Below are 27762 nucleotides of genomic sequence, written 5' to 3'. Positions count from 1 at the left end.
TCAGTCCACACATCTGACACACTCAGCCAGCCATGATTCGAACTCAAAATGGGTTAGGGCACAAGTCAAAAGTAGGATTGTCCTAAAGAATTTAGATCTGTGTCTTTGCTGAATTCTGGTTTAACATTATGCCTTACTTTCATGAAGGACTATCCTCTGAAATACACACAGAACTCTTAGCACTCAACAATAAGAAAACAAACAACCTGATTTAAAAGTGGTCCAAAGAGGGGCGCCTAGGTGCCTCAGTCGGTTCAGTGTCCGACTTTGGCTCAGGTCATGATCTTGCAGTTTGTGAGTTCGAGCCCCGCATCGGGCTCTGTGCTGGAAGCTCAGAGCCTGGAGCCTGCTTCGGATTCTGTGTTTGCCTCTCTGTGCCCTTCCCCGGCTCACACTCTGTCTCTGTCTCTCTCTCTCTGTCTCTGTCCCTCTCTCTCTCAAAAATAAATAAACATTAAAAAAAATTAAAAGTGGGCCAAAGACCTTAACAGACACTTCATTAAATGAGATATGCAGGTGGAAAATAAGCATATGAAAAAATGTTCCACCACTATGTCATCAGGGAAATGCAAACTAAAATGCAATACTACTATACACCTATTAGAAGGGGCAAAATCTGGAACACTGACAACACCAAATGCTGATGTGGGGGCCACCGGAACTCTCATTCACTGCTGGCAGGAATGCAAAATGGTAAAGTCACTTTGGAAGGTAAAACCACTTTGGTGGTTTCCTAGAAAACTTAAACATACTCTTACAATATCTGACAATCACACTACTTGGTGTTTATTAAAAGGACTTGAAAACTTACGTCTATACAAAAACCTATATACAGATTTATATAGCAGCTTTATTTATAATTTCCAGAACTTGGAAGCAATCAAGATGAACTTCAGTAGATAAATAGATAAATAAACTTTGGTACCTCCAGACGATGGAATATTACTTAGCACTAAAAAGAAATGAGGCATCAAGCTATGAAAAGACATAGAGAGACCTTATATATATATATTACTTAGTGAAAGAAGCCAATCAAAACGGCTATATACTATGTGAACCTAACTATATGACATTCTGGAAAAGGCAAAACTGTGGAGACAATAAAAAGATCAGTAGTTGCCAGGGTTTGGAGAATGGGTTGGTATGAATAGGCTGAGCACAGAGGATCCTCAGGGCAGTGAAAATACCCTGTATGATATCATAATGGTGGATACATGTCATTATACATCTGTCCAAACCTATAGAATGTATAGCACCATGAATGATGCATAATGTAAACTATGGACTTTGGGTGATCATGCTGTGTCATTGTGGGCTCATCAATTGTAACAAATGTACGATGGTGGTGGATGTTTATAATAGGAGTGGTTACGCATGTGTGGGGAAAAGGGATATATGGGAAATCTGTGAACCTTCCACCTCAACTTTTTTGTGAACATAAAACTGCTCCAAAAAATAATCTTAGTAAAAAAAAAAATTCTAAGCAAAGTAGAATCAGTGGATTAAGTATCCATTCTCTCATGTTGACTGCTTTAAAATAGGTCATGTTCATTTGTTTATCTAACCTAACCATGCCTTTGCATGCCATGCTCACACCACTACAGTAGATCACATATGCATTTGACCTGTATATCCAATAAAGCACAAACTAAAACTTGAGAAAAACTTATGAGAAGCCTGCACCACTCCAGGCTGTTTAGAAATCTGAAAAACAAACTCAAATGCTCTTTTGAGTCTGTAAAACAGCGTATTCAGTGAGCCTGAATATTTTCAGAATATGAAAATATTCTGCCCTTAACCTTATAGAATGTCTTGCAGAGAGCCAGGTTTGTTGAAATTATATTCTTTGGTTTCAATATGTCCCTTTCATGCAAATGAGCCTAGCCTTTTGTCTCTTCTCACCAGGATGCCTACTGCTTATTTCTAATATGTTTGTCTCAAGTTTGAGAACTTTGCCAAAATCACAAGCTGCTAGAACAACCTTTCTCTTTTTAATTTCCTTCTTTCCCGACTAAATCCTTAATTGTCAAAAATATTAAAAGGGAGATAATCTCTCACTGGAGCATTTGTGAAAATTACAGAGTCCTCAGTGACTTCCTATGTGACTGGGGCCAGCTGCTGATAGTAACTCAGATAACAACGTGTTTCAAACAGCTAATCTAGTGAGGCTTTCTAAAAATATTAATAATAAAATCCAAGTGATTTAATTTCTCTAGATGAGTATAACGCAAGCTCACTGACTCTGTGCGTCATCGGGCTGTGGTTGCTAGGAAATCCATGAATAGAACTTAATATGCATTCAGCAACAGGCTGCAGATGCAATTTATCTCCATGGATGCTCCCTCAATTGCCTTTGAAATGACATTAAGATAACTTTGAAGCATTTGAGACAAGCCAGAGTCAGTGAGCACAAAGGAAACAGGCCATTTTTGGGCAACCATCTGGACTTCCTGCATAGCTTTTTGAAAGTTCACTTTCCCTGGGCTGTGCGTATCTTAATGCATATTCCATATAGGTAGGGATTATGGAGCTATGGCCATATTGTGAGTAGCAAATGAGGGACAAAGAATGATGCAAAAGTGTGGGCTTTGGAGACAGATGCATCTAAGGTCAAATTTCAGGTCAGAAACTCACTAGTTTGGGTACATAAACTTTTCTGAGCTTCAGTTTCAGAGTTTAAAATGAGAGTAATGATATTCGACTTACAGATTGATTGTAAGCATTAGATGTGTGTATCTAAAGCCCCTGACATACAATACCAGCACAATTAATGATATGACAAAACTAGCAGTGGAGGGAAGTAGCAATAGTAGCTAGCTTGGTAGAATCGCAGCAGCAGAAGTGCTAGAGTAGTTATTGCTACCAGTACTACCACCACTATGATAACTGCTACTACCACTACTCCTACTGGAAATAACTATGTAAGAAGACAAGAATCCTTTAGCTTTAAAGCTCTGTATTAATCACGGTGACCTAAAAACAAACTAAAGAGAGGCAGAATAGTTTATAAAGAGCCCCAAGACAGTCACTTTCACCAGATTTCACTAAATTTAGCATTATAGTCAAGATGACCGTGGGGATGCAGGGGAAGAAAACTTTTCCCTTCTTCTCTTCTAGGTTCTTTGGCTGGCCAAATCATTAAATTTTTATAAAACAGATTAATGAGTGGAAATCATATTTAAATACATACGTACAGGAGCCCCACAAAGATATAAGGGACTCCCCGACTGGCATCTTGAGCTAAGCAGAAAGGGGTAGGAGTCTGGGACCTCAAACAGGAGGAAGACAGTTTATAGGAAGGTGGGAAGAGTAAATGGTAAACGAATGTTTGCTGTGCAAATGAGAAGTCTTTCTTATGTGAATAAAAAAAGTTATCTCTGATAGTAGTGCTCTTCCTGATACAGGCTCCCTATGTAAATTTTTTTAGGCAGTTAATGGGGAGGTAAAAATCTCTCCTTGGGTCTCTTGGACCTTACCCATCTTCAGCTCAAAATAATCCACATGCCAAAGTGGCACATTCTGAGGTGAACTGCCCTGATCCCCATCATTTAACGAAGGGTGTGGATAATGGTGCCACCCACTGGTAGGACAATTTGTTGGTGTAGAACTTTGATTTTTGTTTTGTTTATACTATGAAGCCCAAGTCCCCTGTTTCATATTATGAAGAATTCCTTGTTTTTATATCTGAGTAGTCCTCATGGCAGAGATACCAAAGACCTGAACAGTTGTACTCCTTCCATCTGCACTGGGAGGTTTCTCTCTCTTTTTTCATCCATTGGTCTGGAAAACATTTTAAAGGACTTAACTATTAATCTATCTGAAGGGACTATGCAAGGTCTAGTCAGAATAATCTTCCTTATAATGGGCAATGTCTACACAGCCAGCCAATAGGAAAGAAAGTTTAACAGTCCTTATGATTTAGAAGAGTAAATATTCTCCAATATTTTCCCAGTGTGACTTGAAACTCCATGTACCCATTTCTCTGCTCATTCCTGGGAAAGTTCTATTTCTCTCTTCTTTCTAGATCTTGAACAAACATGCTTCTGAAAACCCTAAATAAAGACTCATTTGATTTTAATCATGGAACAAACACTTCTTTAAGGATCCCAGCAGATGATGCTGCATCAAAATTGTCTTATATACATGACTGGAAGGATTTTCCCTAATTCTTCTGCTTCTCTGCTTGGAAATTCCCTATTATAGATGTACTCAGCAAAGCAATAACATTTAAAATGCAGTGCTCCACATGGGAGAAATATTTCTTAAGGAAAGATAGCTTGCCTCCTTTCTTTCCTTCCTGCACTACTCTATTCATATTGAGTGCCATGCCCTGTCCCCAACTCTGTGCACATACCCGGGGCATACATAATCCATCCACCCAAGTGTCTTGCTGGCCATACCCTTCTTGGAAATACCCAGAGACCCCTGCCCCCATCTCCTGTCCTGTGACATTTTTGGACCAGGCTAGATAATTTAATAAACTATTTTTAAGGTGTTAAAGATTGATAATTATTTCATTGATTCAAAAATACTTATTGTCAAAAAACAAAAACAGTAATTGTCTGGAGGCTGAGGGTATAGTGGAAAGAGCATTGTATTAAATTAAAGGAAGCTACAATTCTAGCCTCCTCTTCTTGAAGACTTGGAGAGGAGAGGTATGGCAAGGAACACAAACTTTTTTCCATATGAGGAAAGCCAGGGAATTCTGAACAATTAAGATGCAAGTAAGGGCACCTGGGTGGCTCAGTCGGTTAAGCGTTCGAGTTCGGCTCAGGTCATGATCTCACAGTTTGTGGGTTCAAGCCCCATATCAGGGTCTGTGCTGACAGCTCAGAGCCTGGAGCCTGCCTCAGATTCTGTCTCCCTCTCTCTCTGCCCTTCCCCCGCTTGTACTCTGTCTCTCAAAAATAAACATTAAAAAATAAATGAAGTGTAAGTAAAGTAGAATGCATGTTAAATGCATGTTAAATGCATTCAACACAGTTGGAGCTTCATTTTGTGGTCACAGGGGAGTTGCTGAAGGTTTAGTTGAGAAGAATTTTATAACCAGAGTTGTAATCTAGGATAGGTATGCAGGAATAGAGTACAGAATCAGTTGCACTTAGGAGCATGGAAGTAGCAAGACAAGTTAGCTTTGCCTCTGCCCTCTCCATCTGGCTCAAAGATAGCATGGACGCCTGAACAGATCAGTGATTATGGAATATAGGAGAACTGAGTGCAACATAGGCATCTCTCTGACTCTGTTCTCAGGATATTTGGCTACTCCTGCTATCTCTCTTTCCCCACATGCATTTTTGCCTGGTTTGTCCTCAGAAACAGTTATAAGAATCTCAAGAGTACTTGCAAGCAGGCCCAGGACAGACGTGGGAAGCATAAAGATACCAGTTCCAACCAAGAAGTATTTTTTTTTTTACTATTTACTCTTTTCTACTCAGAGTGGCATAATTGGATTGTAAAAAAGAACAAAATGGTGAGTGACAGACCGAAGCAGTCATTTCAACCAATCTCCTCAAAGTACAGAGGAGGTAACTGAGTCACTGAGATGTTGAAAGGCTTGTCCAAAGTCACACACTGAAAATAAGAGTGAGTCCAGCCTCCTGGCTTCCCCTTGAGTGCCATTTTCAGGCTTCCACCAAGAGCTTCCTGACAGCAAGTTGTGTTTTTCCAGTGACAAAAGTATCCAAGGTCACTTTAGGATAGAGATTCTCACCCGGGGCTAGGGAAAGGAGGGAACTAGAAGATGTCAAGAGGCAGTCCATCAGTGTCTCAGTTACTACAAGGCTTTGTCTGATAATCATCAAGTTCCTGCAATCCCTGGGTATCCTACACTAAAAGGCTTGAATAGCCATTTCAGGATTGAAAACCACTGAACTTGACACTGTCAAACGTTTCTCTACACGGTTACCATTGTTAGAGATGATTGAGATCACAGGTAAGCTGAGTCTGTGCTCAACCCCATGAAACAGGAGCATGTTCTCCAAACCCCTGGTCAGTTTGGTTTCTAATTCACCACAAAAATTAGGGTTTTTGAAAAATATCCCTTCTCTTTTTAGTGACTGTGAAAACTTAGGGAGTTTCATTTGACTGTCAGTTTTACTTTGCAACCTCTGTGGAGGGAAGAGCATGAGGCATAGAAAGAAGTATGGAGGGTGTCCAAGAAGGTCAGACTTTACTCAGTGTTTGCTAGTTCAAGGTTGGGGGAGGGAAGGGAGAACTGTTTAAATGCATTTAGAAGTATTCACACATTGTATTAATCAAAAAAAATAATGGGATGCCTGGGTGGCTGAGTCAGTTCAGCATCCGACTTCAGCTCAGGTCATCATGTCACAGTTCATGAGTTCAAGCCCTGTGTCAGGCTCTGTGCTGACAGCCCAGAGCCTGGAGTCTGCTTCAGATTCTATGTCTTCTTCTCTCTCTCTGCCCCTCCCCTGCTTGTGCTCTCTCTCCAAAATAAATAAACAAACATTTAAAAAAAAAGAAATAAAAAAATCACAAGTGACATCTAGACAACTGGTTTTTAAAAAGTGATTTGTCTTTAAAACTTTCCATTTGAACAGGAAATTATAGAGTGGTAGAGTGAAATAGCACTGAGAGGGGGCCAGGTTTGGTCCAGGTCTGGCCTTTGCTGGCAGGGTGGCTATTTTGCGGGCATGTAGCCTCACCACCATCCGAGAGATGAGAAAACTAAACATCCCCTCACAGCCTCCTGATAGTTGATATGTATTACAGATCAGAGCACTTAACTCTTCGAAGTTCCAAGAACTGCCAAATTCACAAAGCTGGTAAGAAAAGAGCCAAAATTCAAAATTCAGGTCAGCTCATTTCAAGGATGACACTCTACCAACTGTACTAGTGATTTTCAATCTTGATTCCATGGTCATCTGCAAGGTATTGGGGTGGGGATGGAAGTGAGTGGCAAATGAGTAGGGATCTAGAATCTCCCACTCTGACTTCAGCAAGAGTGGCTGTGAACAGCGATCATTTGTATATATTGACATTTCATACATAACGTTGTTCAGGAAATTATTTTCTAGCTAAAAAATAGATCAGAGATCTCTCCTATTATATTATACTGACTTCTGACATATGCCTTTAGTTTCTCAAGCAGTGTCATTGCAATAAATTTTTTCAGTCATAATGGAAATATTCTATATCTGCCTTGTTCAGTACAATAGCCAGTAGCCATCTGGGGCAATGTGGGTAGTGTTAAAAGCAAATGAATTTTTAATTCTGTTAAATTTTAATTAATTTAAATTTAAATAGCCACATATGGCCACTGGCTACTGTATCAGACAGTACGATAATCTTCAGCAATAGATGAGGAGAGAAGGCCCTAGGGATAGCCAACATTGAGCTATGATAATGACAAAACTTGCGTTTTAAAGTTAAACACCATTCGGCAAGAGTAATACGAAGCTGAGGTGCTTTCACTTCAAAAATAAAAAAAAATGAAATAATCAGATAGTGTGGCTTCTATTTGTTTGTTGTAATTGTTTCCCAGAGCTGATTAAATGGCTGTTCTCATCATTATAATAATGGAAACGCAGGAGAGTTCTAGTTGAGGATATCTGTGTTCTCTGAATAGCAGTTTGCTTACACTGAAACAGAAGCTCTGTTTGTCTTCGTAAGTTATTTTATATTCCTCTTGGTATTCACAAACAGGTGATTTCCTAATGTAGCAATTTTTCCTGTCTATAGGATAATGGAAAAATGAATCACAATTTGCTTGTTCTCACATGCTTTGAAAGCAGACCACCCTCTTCTCCTGGGCTCTGTTCCTCTCCCACCTCTGCTGATGAAAGCCCGGACACCTGCCGGTCAAATGAGCCCACCATGAAAGAAGCAGGGCCAGGAGCAAAGAGGCCAGAGAGAAGTCTTCACTTCAAATCACAGCCCACAGAAGTGAGAAAGTATTCAAGACAAATGTCTGTCTCTGATGGATTATGTTACAGCTGTCTTCTTTCTCAGCCACCGAATAAACACAAAATCAGAGTTCATTTTTTTCACCTGATTCCAGTTCAGTTCTCTCCCCATAAGTGTAGCCTTCCCCACCCCCCTTCATATCTCAGTGAATCGGGAATCAGGCCACCTGACAGCAGAGGTTGGAGCAATCATTTCTCATATTGTCATCTGATGAATGCCTGAACAATGCTTCATTTAAACAAAATCTGAGTCTCGCAGCTTCTAAATTCCAGTACTTTTTCCCCAAGCCATTCCACAGTGGGTCTGCATTAATTCATTCAGATACACTGGAGTTAGACATCAAAATAAAAATATTCTGAACAAGATCATTCCTCTCCATTGAAATAGAAATGGGTCAGTGGCTCAAACGTGGAAGATAGAATGTAGAACCCATACTGAAATAGGACTTAGTAATGTAGAATTCTTCAGGGATACTGCCTACTGACTTTTACCCACCACAGTTGTGACTGCAGTCATTAGGCAGGGTCAACCAAACCCAGAGTGTCTATGTTGATTCTCTCACGTAACTAATATTTATAGTTAATGTAAGGATATTCCTTTATACCTGGCATCCTGACAAGTTGTCTGGGTAGTACTGATAGACAAGACAAGTCTCTGCTCTCACAGACCTAAGATTTAATAAACAAGATAATTCAAGATTTTGTGAACATTAAGGGCAATGAATGAAAAAAAAATAGGGTGCTGTTGAGGAGGGGGTGTGGCTACCTTCAATGGGGTGGTCCAAGAAGTCCTTTCTGGGTGCTGAAGATGATGCTGACATTGAGACCTGAAGCAGGACCAGAAGTAAGTTATGGAATTTTCTTGGTGACGTGGATCTAAATGGAGCATCAGAAAGGAAAGAGCTGAGGCAGAGAAGAGACTGCCATGATGGAGAAAATGTGACCAATGTATACAGCTGGAGATGAGCTTGAGAGGTGACAGGAGGAAATAGATTCTCCAGGATTCTGAGGGTCGTAAGGAGTGAGCTGCATTCCCAAGTGCCCTGAAGCTGTGCTTGGGTTATAAGCAGGAAGGTAGAATAACTACAAGACTTCATGAAAATGACAACAGGGCATTTTAAGCATGACAGAACCAGAACTCTGTAGGAGGTTAGGTTCTCCTCAGGAGGCAGGAGGAAACTCATAGTCCATGTGGCTAAGAAAAAATTAGGGGCTCAGCTGTCTTTTGCTCCTGTGAGTTCCACATTTGGAGCCTGTCACACGAGCCTCCTCCTTTGCACTTGCTCATTGAGTCCTGAAGGTCCAAGCCTGATTAAGTCAACTGCTATTCCCTCTATCTGGAATGAGATTCTCCCTCTACCCATATGCTCCACACTTTCTTGCTTTCTTCAGGTCTCTGCTCAAATTTCACATTATCATAGGAGATTTCTCTGACTATGCAATCCAAAACAGACCTTTTGTCCTTCCCTTTCAATCCCCCTTACTCTGCTTTATGCATCTTTATTTTTCTTCATAGCAATAATCACTACATGACATGTTACATATTTATCTGTTTATCTGTTTTTAGTCTGTCTCTTGAAAATAGAATATAAGCTTATGGAGGGTAAGGCCTTTGCCAGTGTCATTCATTGGTTCATCCTCCATGTCTGTATTAGTGTCTGGCACATTGTGGGTGGTTGGTAAACATGTGCTAAAGGAAGTACAGCCATCGTCCTTTGTCCTTTTATATTTGAGAGCCTGGAATCTTAGTGATCACAGCACCAAGGAACCTAGTAGATCCTGGTATGTGTTTGTTGAATAACAAAGGGGGACATGATTTACACACATAGAAAATCAACTAGAGAGCCACCCCAGCAGAATAGCAGTTGAAAGACAGAGAGTCCCCTCTTTATCTAAGCCCTCAAAGCAGAGAAATGAGTTCTCTGAAGTATAACACGTGTCCCCTCCAGCAAGCCTTCCCTAACTGATCCAGTCCAAACTAGGTTTGTGTTACTTTTATAATTGCTGCCAGACCTCATATCACTTGAAAGTTTTCCAATGCTTTAAAACAGGGACCACTTCTTGGGAACTGGGGCTGTATCATATATTCTCATACATACCAACCCAGTGCCTAAAACCATGTGAGGAAAGTAAATAGTAGACATAGTATTTTCTAGGTATGCTCTGGTTAATTAACAAGCAATTTTGTTCCATTTCCATTTCTCTAAACCATAAGCAACTTAACTATGTTTTTGCACTCTTATTTGCATATCTACTTACAATGTCATCGTGTTTTACATATATATGTTCATTTTGCTTACACAAAATGAAGCTATTTTTCTGCAATCACCGGAATACTGTTAACATCCAGAGCCTAGAGTTTCCCATCTGGTAGCAAATCCCACAACAAAGAGCCTTTTTGGAAGCTTGGTTAATCCTCTAAAGAGATGTATTTCACAACTCAACTTTTATCTGATGTCAACAGAAACATATTTTTGCAGAATGTGGCTCATATGCAAGTATACTGAATTCCTAGTTTAAAATACAGAAAGATGGAAGGGGTTGTGAGTAAATTTGAAAAGGGAGTGTAGTCTATTAAAGCCTCTGAATGGCCTTGGGCCATGACCCCCTTGGCCAAGGCTCTAAAGAAAAAGGCTTCCAATCAGTTAATGGGGCCAATATTTTCTAAGCCCTTTCTCTGGGGAAGACCCCCTGCTGGAACAGTGAAAGGAGTTCAGTTGGAAAAGATAGACAAAAAACAATAGAATAGAAGCAAGATGAATTTCTTCTTTTTTCCTAGATCACTATTTCACTCTTTCTGTTTTTGCCTCAAATCTCTATGCCTCTTCCCTACCTCTCACTCTCAACTGAACTGGCTTCTCGTTTCATTCAGGGGGTAAAAATAAGAGGCAGTGAGTATCAAATTTCCACAAGCACTGCCACCACCACCATTTTTATCACCACGTCTACCAAGATATCAGCATTTGGGCCCATCTATTCTGAATTTTCTCCCATTACAATGGATAAATGGTCCTATCTAAGACCAACCCCCCTCTTACCTGTTGACAGACACCACTGCTGCAGTTGTCCTCTCTCACGTGTGTCAGCAAGGTTCCTGTCTCTACTGGATCAGTACATCACCACAAAAACAAATGTAGGATCTCCCACTCACATGTCTTCTAGCCACTTACTGAGCTCTCTGCCTCCCCATACACTACACACTAGAAATAATTGTCTATATTTGCTGTTTCCAATTCCCCTCCTCTCATTCAACTCACTCTTCTCAAGCTTTTGATCCCATGAATCCACCAATGATGGAGTCTCCAATGACCAGATCATTGCTGATGCAAAGACAGATTTTTAGTCAGCAGCATTTTTACAGCTGGGCACTCCCTTCCTTCCTGAAACACCTTCTTCCCTTAGTTCTGTGTTTTGGGCCTCCTTTCCTCCCACTGGTTGCTCCCACAGTCTCATGCATTAGCTTTTCCTCATCTCTCCAACACTCAAGTGACCCCAGGATTCAGTTCTCAAACTTCTTCTCTTTTCTGTTCTCATTCCATCTAATGAATTTAAGGTGCCTTCTAGACAGTGGCAATTTCCAAATATATACATTTCCCCCTGTATATTGGACTCCTACATCCATTTACCTACATCATACCTCCACATATATATCCAGTAGTGTTTCAACCTCAACAAAACCCAAACCAAATTCTTGATTTTATTCTCAAACTTGCTCCTCTCACCATCTTTGTCCAGTAAATGGAAAATCTATTATTCTAGTTACTCTAATATTTTAAAACATTAAAATATAAGCCCCTTGGGGACAGGGTCTTTGTGTAGTTTATTTTCCACATCTACAATGGTGCCTGACATATAGAAGAGAGCTAACAAATGCATGCTAAGTGAGGTAAGTGAGGTACTGCCATAGAGTTATATGAAAAGGACATCAGAAAAAGGTCACTAATCCTAAATTTAAGGCAAGAGGAGGAGGAGCAATTCTTCATAATTACTTCATGAGAAAAAGTTTTAATTTGATGTGAAGGACTAGCAAAAATTTGACAGAAAAATAAGGAAGAAACATTCTTGGCAGAGGGAACAGCATGAGCAAATATAAAAAGGTGTGAAAATGTGTGTTATGTTTACGGAACCAGAATCATGTCACTAAGGTATAAGGTAAATAAGACAGCAAATTGGGAGATAATTCTGGCAGTTTAAGGCTACTCATCTAAGGAGAATCTCATTAAGAAACTTGGAATTTGCAGTACCCGGGGAGCTCAGTCTGTTAAGCATCAGACTCTTGATTTCGGCTTAGGTCATGATCTCTCACTCTTATGAGCTCAGGCCCCACATGGTTCTGCACTGATAGTGTGGAGCATGCTTGAGATTCTCCCTCTTTCTCTGCCCTTCCCCTGCTCACACTCTCTCTGTCTCTCTCAAAATAAGTAAATTAATTTTAAAGAATAAAAAGGAAAGAAAGAAACTTGGAATTTATATTATAGACAAAAAGAAAGCTATAAAGATTTTTAAGCACGGTGATGGGGATATAGTAGATGATTAATCAATGTGTCCAGAGAAACAAAAGCAAGAGCAGTATGGGTGAAATATTGGGGAAGCCAAGGGGAGAATATGGAAGTATGGAAATCTATGGCAATAGTTGAATAGAGATGGAAAAGCATGCGCTAAACTGTGATACTAAGAATGGCCAGTAGAGGGAAACTATAGGAGCGGCTGTAGAAACAGAAATGTTGATGACAAGTTAAGGGTGAATAAAGGCACAAAAGGTCACTAACCTCCAGATTTCTTCTCTGACACCCTGAAATCTTTTAGAACAACTAGAAGAAGTACATCCCAAGTTTCTGGCAGTCTCAGATGCTGTGAGACAGATGAGGAGGAAACAACCTATAGGCAAGGACAGGCTGCAGACATGTGGGTGGAAGCCTGTCCACAAAATTTGCATTCATCTCTTCTGCTCAGTGACCCCATGTGGTAGTCAAGTAGCTGTTTTCCCACCACACTGGCATTACTTTCAGGTGAGATTCCATCATAGGGAACTTAGTTGAAGGTCAGATTGGAAGTGAGAGAAAACTTCATTATTACTTTCTCTATAATCAGCCTGGTTTTCAAGAAAGAAAGGAAAAGTTTTTCACTGTCTCCCCCCTGCACCACATGCCTCAATTCTGCCCTGAACCTCCAATTCTTGCTTGTCCTATTAATTTTATATTAAGCTATGTTATGGTTTAAAGATATTTGGAGGTAGAAGCTAGTTGGAAAGCTCACCATCATTCATGAAACCATTAGTATTGAGAAGAATGTGTTGAGTTTCTTTTTTTTAATTTTTAAAAAATGTTTTTATTTATTTTTGAGAGAGAAACAGAGTGAGTGGGGGAGGGAGAGAGAGAGAGAGAGGAAGACACAGAATCTGAAGCAGGCGCCAAGCTTCGAGCTGTCAGCACAGAGCCCAATGTGGGGCTCAAACTCATGAGCTGTGAGATCATGACCTGAGCCGAAGTCGGACGCTTAACCAACTAAGCCACACAGGCACCCCTATGTGTTGAGTTTCAAACTACAAATTTATAAGTAAACTTTAATACCTGGTCAATTAACAACAGGAAATAGGATTCCTTGTTCTGCTCTTTGTATTTCCACTTCTCTGTCAGATATTCTTTATTATGCAGCTTCTAAGAGGGCATGAAGTTAACAATAAAAATTATATTAATAATAGAGTGAGTTATTAAAATTTAGTTTAATAGCCACTATATTTGTGATGATAATTATAGTTATGACTAACTGTGACTATAACAGGCATTGTAATCATAATAACCTCAAGGGTAGTTTAATGCTAATTGCTCCATCATAAAGAAATGAGAATATAGAACTGTAAGTGAATATACTTATGATTGTAATGCAAAATAACATATGTGGATATTAGTTAGTAGATATTAATTAGCCGTCTCCGCGAAACTGGAGCAAAGACAAATTTTGGTGAATCCAGATTTGGTTCAGATCTTCTTTAGGTCTCCTGAGAAAAAAACATCATTCCTGAAACTAAATGTCTTATGTTGAAACTGATTTGAGACTTATGGAATGTCCTGATAAGATATTGGGACCTTCTTTAATTCCAAGTGGGCTAGAGATAGAAAATATCTTGGACCATAATCCTTGAAGCCCCCTAATGAAAGAAATTGCCCCTCCATCAAGATTATATAAAAATACCTACAAATAGAACTTCCGGGGGCAGGGGGGGCACATTTCTACTGAAAAGACTCCTAAAGCACTGTCCTCTTTTCATGCCCCTTCATACAAGCTCTAGGGAACTTGTCAGTCTTGTGAGAACAATGAAGTATATGTGCCTAATACTTATGGATATGGGTGAGATTTTACAATTCACAAATAAATCTTATAAAAATCAGCATACTTACGCACTGATTATTTGTCTTTAACTCTATCTCACCTTACTTTTCCTCCTTTCCCAGAAAGATGCCATTTTGTAAAAATTCCATGAATGGCATGAAAAACCCAGTAACATGGGGTCATTTGGTCCACCATTAGACATCCAAGGTAGAAGAAGACAAACTGAGCCAACATGATCTTCATTAGATACAAGAAAATGTCAAGTACCACATTTTAAAAATAAACACACGATATACTCATTTTCACACATATTTGCTACAGATGGAAATTTCATTTCATGATGGCTGGTTGTGGACCCTGGCCAAGGGCTTGTAAATACCAAGAAGACATCATTGTATAAGACGGCCTCCATAATAAGCCACAGAAAGACCCCACGAACACCACCAGAGCTGGTTTCTAAGAAAATATTTGACAATAATGAGGACATCAAGTTTCTCCATTTGAACCAACATACACTGTTGGAACCATAATAAAATCTTTGTATAAGAATTTTCAAGGAAATTAAGAATAAGAGTAACTCTTAACAGAAAAGACCTAGTAGAGAAGGGAAAGAAGGAAGAGAAGATTTACTACTGATTTTCAATGGGATGAAGTTAAGTAAGTTTCAGTTACATCATGAGTGAGAGCATAAGAGGTCTTGAATTGATTCTCAATCTGTTGTGAATATGCCAGCCAAGAATTTTCCAAAGCTTTGTTGGCTCTCCACACTCAGATGCCTTCTCAAGCCTCAAAGGCCCTCTCACCAGTAGAGGATGCTGTTCTTCCATGCATAGCAAGCCCCCACCCCACTCTTCATCCCAATTCCATCCAGAAAACCATCCACGTGGGAAGGGATTCCTATTGGGCCATTTTGTAAGTGTGTTTTTACACTTCAAACAAAGACAAGAGAATCTTTCACTTAGCTAAAGTTACTTTAAATATTTTGGTGGTGATTTCTAAATCTGTCATTTGTAAGGAAGTGAAAATAATGGAGGCAAGTGGGAATGAATTAAATGCGGCTGCCTAAGATATAAATATCAGCCACTGTTTTCTCTTGTATGAATTTCTTGTACCCATTAATGAATCTGAAAACAATGCATTTCAATGAAGGGAGGGTGCTTCTTGACTTGATCAGAATTTTCCCTTTGGTGAATAATGAGGCCAAAGTAAAAGCTGTGGGCTGAAGAACAAATAAAAGCAAGACAGTCATTCAAATTAATTCTAAAAAAGAAAAAAAAAAGCTGAAGGGGGAAAATCTATCTCCAAGGGAAAATGAAAAAAAAAGAAGAAAGGAGATGGAATTTGCCAGGTGGGAAGCAGAGAAACACATAAAGCCTGAGGAAATGAGTATAATAAAAAGGAAAATAAGAAAAGTACTTGTTCCTCTGAAAAGAAGAGCTTGTAAAAATATAAGCAGGATAAAATTATACAGGAACCCTTTCTCTCCCAATAAGTAGCCTTTCATTCATTTGACAAGCATTTCTTGAGTGCCTCACACTTACAGAGAACACCAGAAGTTCAGGCACATAGCTGAATGGCACCAGGTCCAGTTTCCAGGAAGCTTAGCATCTAAGAGCACAAATACACCATATAGAAATTATAAAGTAAAGAAGAAAGTAATAGATGTCGTGAGAGAAATGGGTATCAAGTATTACACATGACAAGAAGAGAGGGAGTTGTCTCTGTGTTGATGGATGTGTCAAGGAAGAGCTCATAAAAGGGACAGGTTTTCAGTTTGACTCTAAAAGGATGAGTAGGATTTCAATAAGAGGATTTGGGCATTCTTTATAGAAAGAAGAAATGACATGATTAAAGGTTCAGAGTTGGGAAAGTAATTTGTTTTTACTGTAAGTGCTTGAGGAAAGAAGGAGTGGGATGCCAGACTGGTAAGAGGCTCTTACAAACCAAATCATGAAGACCTTGGAAAGTCAGGCTAAGTGTAGACTTTATTCTGCAAGCAAAAGTTTCTTATCTGGGTTGTGCATAATTTTCAAGAGGCCCATAAAACTCCTTGTGTATCATTGTGATTGTGCTTTTTTTTTTTCTGGGAAGAGAGCCATTAGGTTTTTTGTTGTTGTTGTTGTTGTTGTTTTAAATCAGAATCTCAAATGAATCCATAGCTTGAAACAATTTAGAACATAGAGAAGACACCTCTTATAGAGTATCTGCCCAGCTCCCAAATTCTCTTCTTTTTGGGATACTGACCTTGACATACAAGGATATGACCTCTAGGGCCAAAGCTGTATAGTCTGACCTTGCCACAGTGGTTGCAGTTGCATGAAGCTGGGGAAACAATTGATCCTGGCTAACACAATCAGATCCCAAGAGTATACAGATGTGAACTGAAAACTCTGGAGGCTGGGAGTGTGGGAATTAGAACTCGAGACAAAATATTCATGAATTCCTTATTTTCAGGTATCTATCAACTACTTTGATTTCTGTCTTCCGTGGTGCTGAGTTGTTCAAATCTTTCTTGAGTTCTTTGCAATAACCTCAGTATCCTTCCAGTTCCCTTTTCTCTCTCTCTCTCTCTCTTTTGTTTTTGTTTTTGTTTTTGTTTTTGATTGGCTAGCCAGAGGTGATCTCTTTCACTTGTAGCCAAAAGAACTCTGATTGATATAGAAACTGTATTTCAAATACTGAAATGAGGCAGTGAAAAAGTATTGAAATGTTGGCATAGAAGCATGGCATTATCTAAAAACTATTTTAGAAACAGCAGAGTTGTCTTTAAGTTTTCTCTCTTTCTCCAGTCTTCAACATCAAATCAACATTCATCCGTTTTGTCTGCACAAGATGTCCAGTATCCATCCCCACTGCAGCCATCCTAGTTCAGGTCTCAATTGATGACTCTTCTTGTAGACCATTGAAATGAGCTAACTCTGGACTCTAATCCATTCCTCGCAGTGCTGACAAGTGTTCTCTGCAACTTGTATATGATTATAGGCATCAGCTCAAAAATTTTAGCCTACACATTTTTAGTGAAAAGGCCTAAACTGGGGCGCCTGGGTGGCGCAGTCGGTTAAGCGTCCGACTTCAGCCAGGTCACGATCTCGCGGTCCGTGAGTTCGAGCCCCGCGTCAGGCTCTGGGCTGATGGCTCGGAGCCTGGAGCCTGTTTCCGATTCTGTGTCTCCCTCTCTCTCTGCCCCTCCCCCGTTCATGCTCTGTCTCTCTCTGTCCCCAAAATAAATTAAAAAAAAAAAAAAAAAAAAAAAAAAACGTTGAAAAAAAAAAAAAAAAAAAAGAAAAAGAAAAGGCCTAAACTCTCCAGTCCAGCACTCAAAGCTCTTCACAGTCTGGCCACAATCTACCTTTCCAACATTATCAATGATAGATAATACTCTTAAAGTGACCAGACTCCACTTCAGATCAGGTCCTGGCCTCCAAGTCTCTACACACACTGCCCCCTATGTTTGAAATGATACTTATTTTCTTTTTACCCTGGTCATTCAACATAGGTTTCATCTATGTTGTCCTTCCCTGCTCCATCCAGGCAAAATTGTTCTCTCCAGATTTTTTGTATTCTTATAGCAGAGGATTTTATTTCATTTTGACATAGTATAGCTATTTATTCACCTCTGCCTCCCTTTCTATTCTATAAGCTGTTCAAGAGCATGTCTTTTTATTTATTTTTATTTATTTTATATTTAGGACCTAACACAATGCCTTTCAAAAGTGGGTACTTGGTAAATATTTCATGGATATGCAGAGGAATTGGTAGATATAAGAATTAATGAAGGCAATAAAGAAGACATTGGGGAGAGGTATAGAGAAGACCTAGTATGTAGCATTGCCAATTTCAAAACAGTCAAGAAGAAGGGATTGGTCAAGAGTACCTAAGACTGGAGACAAGTCAAAGAAAGGATGAAGGGTGGGGAAAGCTCACTGGCTTCAATGTGAAGAGGCAACTGCTAAGATACATTCATAATGTGGAGGAAAGTGGCTGAAGAGGTGAAAATGCCATTATGTGAGGAAGGTGGGAAGAAAGCAGAAGAAAAAGAAACAGTTTACTTCTTTGGGAAGTAGGGAAAGAAAATGAGGTTAATTGGGGGGGGGGGGGGGGACAGTCTAGTCCAGTAAGGCAAGGAGTGAAATCAGAATGGTCCTAGAGAAGGTGGAAGTTGGTGGTGTTGGCATTGCCAAGAGAGAGAAAAGCCTCCTCTTTGAAATAGAAAATAGATCTGGATAACAACAATTATTTTGGAAGAAAAATGAGATTTCTTAAATCCAAGAAAAGAATAAATAGAACTGCAGTCCCCGGTGTTATCCATTTTCACTCAGTAGTACAAAGAGTATTTCCATTGCCTCTATCAAGAACTCTCCCCCAAGCAAAGTTCATCCAATATAGAGTCAGGACAAAGGTAGAATAACTATAATTTTGTAAATGGGAGACGTTAAGGACATGAAGACAGCAAAGATCACTTGAATTGTATCCGTTTCACGTCAAGGGCACCCTTATAATCACATTTAGTTACACATGGATGGGCTGTGGAAACAGCTGGGTGGACCTTAATTTAATTTAACTAATTGATTTATTGGTTTCATTAATTGCTGTCAAAGGATACAAATACTGTCCCCAAGGGCCACAGTTTAGTTGGTCATCACTACAGCTTCTAGAAAAGTAATTGGATTTCTTAGTTTAGCCCTGGAGGTGAGCTATCGAAGAGCTAGTAGGATTTAACAATATAGTGCCATGGAAAATAAAGACAGAGGACTACCTATTGATATAAACAGTGCCTCCTTCTTTCTCATTCTCCTCAGTGGCAAGGTCTTTTTCCATTAGTCTTCTTTAATTCCTTTTTATCAGAGTAAATTTCCTTCATTTCCTCTTCAAGAACTCTCTCTACTATCTGTTTCTTTGGATTTCATCTTTTATTTTTAACGTTGGCTTTTCTCTAATTATCTTAGGTGCCATCGAATCTTCTTTATACATAAATGGGATATGAATCAATAAATAATTTATAAAATTGTTAACTCAGAAACTGACGGTTTGGTTTTCCCAGTTACATTACAGCCTTTGGACATAATGCCAGAGCCCAAAACCTTGAGTTACAGATGTTTCTCCTTCTTTCTTACATAAAATGAACACCTACCCAATTTTTAAAAAAATAAAAATATCAAGTATTGAGAAGAAAAAATAATTTAGAATCCCAGATTTCTTACCTTTGGATGTTTTCCCTATGTGTATAGATATGCCTGAATCTCAAGAAGGAAGAACTATAAGTAAAACTTTCAGTGGCTGCTTTACTCTGTAACCCACCAAGACATAAGCAGCACTTTTGGGTTTTTTTTTATTGATTTTGGTTTTTATTTATTTTTGAGAGAGAAAGAGACAGAGTGCAAGCAGAGGAGGAGCTGAGAGAGAAATGGAGACACAGAATCTACAGAATCTGAAGCAGGCTCCAGACTCTGAACTGTCAGCACAGAGCCTGATGCAGGGCTTGAACTCATGAACCATGAGACCATGACCTGAGCCAAAGTCGGACGCTTAACCAACTGAGCCACCCAGATGTCCCCATAAGCCGCACTTTTAAACCTTGAAACAAAATCAGGGAGGAAAATGTCTTCCCTCCTTCCATCCTCTTTTCCTCCTTTGCTCTCTCCCTTCCGTCCCTACCCAGATTTGGCATGCCTAGAACCTGTGTCAGTGCCCAGTAAAAATTAACAGTGCCAGACACGGTAGCCAATATATCTAGGAGAACATAAGTGACTCGAGATGGGGAACTGTAATGCTGGGCAAAACAGAGGCTGTGGTGTGCAGAGCTGTAGCAGCATTCAGGGGAAGTTGCTTAACCCAGCACGCATAGGAAACATCCCCTGGAGGTACTTTCCAAAAGATTTGGTAGAAGGATGAACATTTTGAGCCACTTGAGTCCAATATCAGTCATATAAATAAAATAAGCCAATGAAATTTGAGCCATGGCCATTGATATGACCTCATTCATCTACAAAGTCTTATAGACCCCAGGGAAATTCAGGTGTTAGTTGGGACATTCTTAGATACTCAAGGCCTAATAAATTTGTGCCCCATTTCATAATGTGTGTTCTCCCCTTGCCATGCCCCTTCTGTAATTAATGGATATGCCCAGTACAAAATGCAGATTTCCTTTTTAAATATTTAAACTTTGATTCCCAAATTAATTTAGGACTCCATTTCTTCTGAAAGCATATATAAAAACTGTCTTACACTGGCAGGATGAATGCAACAATGTGTATTGTGATTAATGCAGGAATAAAAAGGCTGAAGACATAGGGACAATCCCAACATATCAATGTCAACCCATAGTCTTGAACAAAGGTTTTATAAGAGAAACTCTCTATGTCCAAAGGACTCCTAGAAAGAAGCATGTGTGATTTAAATCTATAGTTTCCAGCTCTCCTATTTAGTTTGTGGTTAAACACTGACTCCCATGGTATTTTACACTTGAATAATTTTATTTTACACACACACACACACACACACACACACACTGGTGCCTTGCTATTATACCATATTGTTGTTTTAATATTAGGGAACTATTGAAATACTAGAATTCAGTCTTTACAAAATGACAATAATGTTACTTTAACTGCCTGTAAAATACAGTTTTCTTACTATAGTGACATTCACATTGAATTGCAACACAATTTTGTATTACACAATTTCTTAAGACCCTTAATATGCTTCTAGCTCTTAGGAGTATGATTTGATTTTAACTGTATACATAAAATGTAAATATAATAACTGCAGATGATATGTTCCATGTAGTGAATCAAATGATCTCTATAGACCAAGAAAGTCAGAAACCTTTGAAAACTACCTCAGTGTTTTCCAGCCAGTGAACTTCATCACTGTGAATATCATCTTGTCAGCGGGGGCCCCTTTACAGAGAACTTGTTAGGCAATGTCTGGTGCAAATACCATTGTAGTAGGGTTTCGAGTGGCTGTGCAGTTACCTAGACTCTCTGGGGCAATCAGCCCTTTTGATAATAATTCTGAAAATTGATTCATGGGCTCTTAAAACTAGAAAGGCTCTTAGAGATCATCTAATATAGCCAAACTCCCTCAATCGGGACCTACTTCTAGACACACACAATGGATCTGGTTCTTCTCTCAGTATTTCCCTTAGTTTTGCTTGTGCAGTACCTTTGCCTGTTCAGAATCCAGAGCTATAGCAGCAGTCTGAATACCTACCTCTATGATGCTTCCAAATTTTATTTCATGTTCATTAAACTGAAAGCTAGCATTTCTATGGCTTAGCTCTTTTTCTTTAATGTGAAGAATGGGAGCCACCAGAACAGAAACTGGACTAAACTGGACTAACCTCAAGGCATTTTGCAGGAGAAACTCAGGCTGCATAGCTCTGAGGACCAGCTGCCCATCACGGAGTGGCTTTCCCTGGAAAACGCTAGTGAATTGGGGGTCAGTCAAAGACCGACAAACCATGAGCTGTTTGCAATATGAGGACCCTAAATCCTGTTCATTCTTCAAAACCCAGTTTAAATATCTCATTCCCCTTCCTAATATTAATAATTAATATCACTTCTTCTGATTCCCAAGTGCTTTGTATACCTCTTTGCTGTGGTTTAAGAATCTCTGCCAGTGAGATTGCGTAGTTTATTGAGGAACATGACTCTATCTTATCAATTGTGTTATCTTCAATGCCTGAAATAGAATAGTTATTTAATAAATGTCTGAATGGAGAAGAAAATGTCAAAGAAAAACATGAAGATAGCATACTCTTTTTATTCAACATCAGGGAGCATCAGGAAAAGAATGTAAAAACGTATGAAATCTCCTCTCCCCCTTGCACAACCAGAAAAGCCTATGAATATAGTCAGATAGTCCTAACCAGTGTAGTAAATTCATTTCTGAAAATGAGGCAAGTTTACATTGTCTCTGCACCTCTGATATCTCTGACCAATGTTAAATTGTTTACTCTTTGTTCAGATAATTCTCAGTGCCACACATCCTCCAATAATGTTAACCAACTGCACACTCGCAGAACGTAGATTGATTGCAGAAAAACGCCAACATTTTCTTTCATAAATACTTTCACACAGGACACAGAACTGTCTCTGCAAGTCACTTTATTAACGTCGTTTGAAAAACAGATTGACTTCAGGAGCTATTGTCTGTGACATTTTGCTGCTGTTTTCCTTCGTCCCGCACTCTGTACTGTAGTCTCCACAAAAGAACACTAGAGGGATCAGCTTCATATTTTTCAGAGGCCTTTGTGTTAACCAAGCCAAGTACAATTATGGCTCTTCCCAGAAGAGGGAAAGAATAATGTTGGCAATAGAGTGTTACCCACCCAGAACCACACAAAAAGCTGCAAATATAACCAAAATGGCTTTCTCAGCCTTTATAAACCCAGAAAGCTACGTGGCATTTTCTGTGGCCAGAGGCAGCACTTGAAGAAATTACCTTTAAAAAGCTGGTTAGAGGTCTGTCGGAGCTTTGAAAGAAACTCAAAACCTGGGGAGGGATTGAAGGAATAAATAAGCAGACTTGTTGTTTAATAAGACTGCCAATTTTTTTTTTTACTTCCAAGGGACAAAATCAAGTAAATGTCAGATTTTTCCCAGCTGGTAAACACATTCAGATTTCAGACGAAAATCCTCCAAAAAGAGTAGGGTTGATAATGACAAAGTAAGAAAAACATGAATTCCTTTTTTTTTTTTTTTCAAAATAGGATAGAAAAATAATTCAGTCATCCTTAATCTGGACATTTTTCCTCTTCACTTCGCCTAAATTGTGGATGTGAATAAAGACATAAATGGATGAAACAGTATAATTTTAGTGTTTATGGATGCATAAGAGAACTAATCAAGCTGGTGATCCAAGTCTGTCAGAACTAACACGGTAACTGAATCAGATAAAATTAAAGGGGAAAAAAAATCCTCGTGTCTGCAGTGTCACTCTGTAGCTTTAATCTGTCAGTTTCAGAAAGACATTGTCAGCTCCTATATTGATCTGGTTAGTGAACTACCTCACTTGCTGATCCTCTCACCCTCCTGGTCCCTGTGGTTTGTCCTGATTAAAATGAAAACCATACTGCTCTAATAATTTGACCCTACCATTTCTCTTCTCAAAACTTTGCAGTGGCTTTTAATTGCACTAAAACCTGGAATCCAATTTAAAATTGATTTGGGGGCTCTAAGTCCATGTCTCAAATGTTCTCATGTCTCTGACCCCACTGCTGGCCTCACTGCTCTCCACAGTCAGGAATGTTAGTCCAGGCAGTCAATCTGCTTGACTCCAATAACATCCTGACATGATTCCCCTCTCTCTTGATTGTACCTTTCTCTTCTCCAATAAATAAACTCTCAGCTGGAGTGCAGCCACAACGGCCTATTTTTGTTGGTCATGCCAGTCGTCATTTATAAGATTTGATGTACAATATATCTTGTCTTGTTTCTTCTGAAATTATAAACTCCATGCTTTTTGACTTCTCGATAAGTCCACAGCCTGGGGGGCTCCAGAAAAGTGGTTGACTCTTCACTGGAGGATATCTGAAAGGAAGCTCCAATGTTTGTTTTTATAAGCCAAGAGTGATAATATAAATTCAAAACTTTCTAGAAAAGCGCTGTGATTCCCTTCAGCCATCCCTCTTCATTCCTCACTCCTGATTTGGTCCCTCCCTGCTCTGTAAAAAATAGAAAAAGAACCCTGGCTTTCCTATATTGTGGAACTTTCCAGCAATGTCCTTCCATAAAAGGGATGGGTCTTGTTTCAGAGCCAAGGGATCTGCCTCCAACAGTTTGGGCTGCATGGTGGTAGGGTTTTTTTTTTATACTTTTAGACAACGTGGAAGTGTCTGGAATGGTGCCTTCATTCCTAGCCATTCTAAGAATTACTCAGTGTTTCAGGGCCCTGAGCCAGTAACCACTGCCCAACCACCTCTGCCACGTTAGCTCTGACGGGGGGAGGGGGCGTGAGCTGTGGGTTCAGGAAGGCCAGAGTGATGGGGTCCCCCATGCTGAGAAACCCATCACAAGACTGACAGTAATTCTGAAAGGCAAAAACACCCACCCTCTAGTTCCTACTACCCCCACTGTCTATAGAACTGTAGCAAGTAAGTTGTTTAGAAATCACCCTCACCTGGGCTTCTCAAAGTTTAAGGTGCCAAGACTCTTAGCAAGGCCGTGACCCACATATCCAAGCCCTGGGCAACCCTGGCCTCAGGCTGCATCCATCCAGACAGGGTTCCTTTTTCCTTCTTTCTTTCTTTTTTTTAATTTTGGGAGATGGCATATGCCTGTCCTCTGCTCTGCTGTTTGAGCCATCTCCTTTGCAGCTACCGGGCTGGTGGATGCTCCCTAACATCACAAGCTCCCCAACATAGAACCCAGGAACTTGAACCAGTAAACGTCAGTGAGTTTGAATTTCTGATGAAATTAACTGTGAAGAAAAAGGTGAGGCTTTGTTGGACTGTATGGGTTCTGCAAGAAAAATGGATCTCTTTGGTTCCAAGAAGTTGGCCTAGGTGTCTAGGTCTAACTGATTCATATAAAGTGCTACTGTCTAACTAGGAAGCTGTAATGTCCTTTTTATATACACACACGTTCATGCACGTGCACGCATACACACACACACACACACACACACACACACACACTGTGTTCACTATGAAGGGGTATCAAGATGGGTTTGAATCTTGCTTGTCTCTGACATTTATGATTCTGACACGTTATTACGCATGAGTCTTAATAAGTTCATCTATAAAATGAGGTAGAACTGATGAAACCCACTCCACTTCCTCATGGTCTATCCTCACTTTTCTAATATTTTAACATGAGTGTTCCCCAGTCTCCCTTGGTAATCTAGTCAAATTCTAAATCACCATTCTGATCACAATGTAATCTTCCTACCGGAAGGGACCTTGTGTGCTGTGTTGCTCTGTGTCTTCACTACCTTAAAATATACTTGGTACAACAAACGTTGGTTGACTTAATGAGAGGCGGGAAAAACTGCTTAGTCTCCAGTCTCAAGTCTGCCACACAAAAAGCTGTAAGTAACCCCCAACCAGTCGTCTGAGCTGCTTTGGCGAGTTTCTTCATCTAGAACAAAGTGTTTGCAGTACAGAGACTCTGGTTCTCGAAGACACTCTTTCTCACTTAGGAGATTATTGCAACCTTCAGTTCTTTTCCCTGCTGAACTTTCATCATCTCAGGCAGTCTTCACATCAAAAAGACATCCCCTGATCATTCAGAATGCAGGCTCCAAGCCCAGCTGCTTCGGTTTGTATCTCAGCCCTCCCAGTAACTAGCTCTGGGTTTGGGGACAGACTCTTCAACCTTCCTGAGCCTGTTTTTTATCTGTAAAATGGAAATAATAATGCTACTACCTCAGGGAGCTGTTGGGATAAGCAGGTGACTACATTCATGTAAAGAATCAGAAAAGTGTGTGATTAAGAGTGGGCACTCAATAAAAGTTCACTATAACTATATGACTGTCTTTCATTCCCATATTTTGAATTTAGATAAGTAAAAGTGACTGGCATTTGGGAATTTTGAATATAATTCCTGTTTTTATTTCAAAATTTTCTCTTTGTGGTCAATGGTAGTCTAAATTCTATACATAGCAATCTAACTGGGTGCCAAGTATAAGGAACATAACTGGTTTTTAAAAAGCCTTGGATACAATATCCATCCTATTTATCAAGAATATGACTAATAGCATCTTCTAAAACTTACAGTGTAGTATGTGTCCTTATGCTCATCCTAAGCCACAAATCGAAGGACTTCAACCAAGTTCACCCGGTCTTGACTTCTATATCTTTATCCTCATGAGAGAGATTTTTTTTAATATGAAATTTATTGTCAAATTGGTTTCCATACAACACCCAGTGCTCATCCCAACAGGTGCCCTCCTCAATGCCCATCACCCACTTTCCCCTCCCCTGACCCCTATCAGCCCTCAGTTTATTCTCAGTATTTAAGAGTCTCTTATGGTTTGGCTCCCTCCCTCTCTAGCTTTTTTTCCCCCTTTCCCTCCCCCACGGACTTCTGTTAAGTTTCTCAGGATCCACATAAGAGTGAAAACATATGATATCTGTCTTTCTCTGTATGACTTATTTCACTTAGCATAATACTCTCCAGTTCCATCCACGTTGCTACAAAAGGCCATATTTCATTATTTTTCATTGTCAAGTAGTATTCCATTGTATATATAAACCACAACTTCTTTATCCATTCATCAGTTGATGGAAATTTAGGCTCTTTCCATAATTTGGCTATTGTTGAGAGTGCTGCTATAAACATTGGGGTACAAGTGCCCCTATGCATCAGCACTCCTGTATCCCTTGGGTAAATCCCTAGCAGTGCTATTGCTGGGTCTTAGGGTAGATCTATTTTTAATTTTTTGAGGAACCTCCACACTGTTTTCCAATGGCTATACCAGTTTGCATTCCTCATGAGAGAGATTTTGATCTCCCTATATTTAACATCAGTTTTATTACTTTCTTCTTTAGGGAATGAAGAAACTTTTCGCTTTAGAAGTGAAGAAACATTGAAAAAATCACATTGCTTGTCCTTAACGTTTTTATTATTACTATTATTAATCTAGCTCCAGCCACACACCGGGACACAATTTTCCCTGTGGTGGAACATGGTCATTTTGCTATTCTGAGCAGAGTTTGTGAAGACTGAAGTTGAAAGAGCTGTGAACTATGGATAACCCATATATTCCAAAATGGTTGTTACATTATTATTTTTCTCATAATTATCCAAAAAAACACACAGATTTATTTAGTAAGGCTCAGAACAATGAAATAAATACAGTACTGATTTCAAATGCAAATGTCATGTCATTGCTAAATGAGTCAACCTTCAAAAGACAATGATAAATCAAGCAGATAATTTCTGCGTGTCAAAGAGTTTTAAAGGTGATAGCTAGTAAATTGAAGTACACATCAAAGTTTCTCAAATAAAAATGTTAAATATAAGTTACTTCTTCATACACATCTAAAACCTGTCAAGTACAGGGGAAAATAATCTGTCTCACCCCCAACCATTAACTGAACAGATCACAGAAGTAACTGGCATCTTTCCACCTCCCAGGAGTGGCCCCAGAGTAGAGTGGCAGCAGCATCATTTCACCTGTGTGGGCGAGTCACCGAGTTCTGACCCCTCCAGCAGCAATCATGACTGGGCTGCAACATGTCCACATTGAAATGGCAGTGCCCGCATGTGGTTAGAATGCCAGACTCAGAAAACATTTCTGGATGCGTCGAGGCTTGAGCCTGTTGAGGTCTAGCTTATTGGTCATCTGAGCCAGAAAGGACACGGGGTGATTTATAAATACGTGTGCATACCCTGTGGAAATCACTTGGAGGAGGATTCTCTGAAACACCGAACTTCTTGCAGCCAAGCACGCAGGGTCTTGAGCTTTAAGATGTGGGTGTCTGAGTTAATGACAACACCTATTTTCACCAGCTCACGAAGCCTGAGCCCCCCAGGTTACATGTGTCTTACATATTTTGAAGAGA

The 27762-nt window shown here is 39.6% G+C and overlaps 1 protein-coding gene across 1 annotated transcript in view; it reads left to right on the top strand.

Moving 5' to 3' along the window:
* LOC131508557 (uncharacterized) overlaps positions 1-27446 on the top strand; it is a 255107-nt gene extending 227661 nt beyond the window's left edge. Inside the window, exons 4-7 of the mRNA XM_058723555.1 lie at positions 7699-8101; positions 22221-22278; positions 24571-24688; positions 27300-27446. Of these exons, the coding sequence (XP_058579538.1) occupies positions 7699-8101; positions 22221-22278; positions 24571-24688; positions 27300-27446 (726 nt within the window). The remainder of the gene's footprint in view (positions 1-7698; positions 8102-22220; positions 22279-24570; positions 24689-27299) is intronic.
* Positions 27447-27762: the final 316 nt, after the last annotated feature.

Source organism: Neofelis nebulosa, chromosome 4, assembly GCF_028018385.1.
Source record: "Neofelis nebulosa isolate mNeoNeb1 chromosome 4, mNeoNeb1.pri, whole genome shotgun sequence".
NCBI classification, from domain to species: Eukaryota; Metazoa; Chordata; class Mammalia; order Carnivora; family Felidae; genus Neofelis; species Neofelis nebulosa.
Note: the sequence above shows the minus strand (reverse complement) of the source record. Positions and strands in the feature narration are given on the sequence as shown.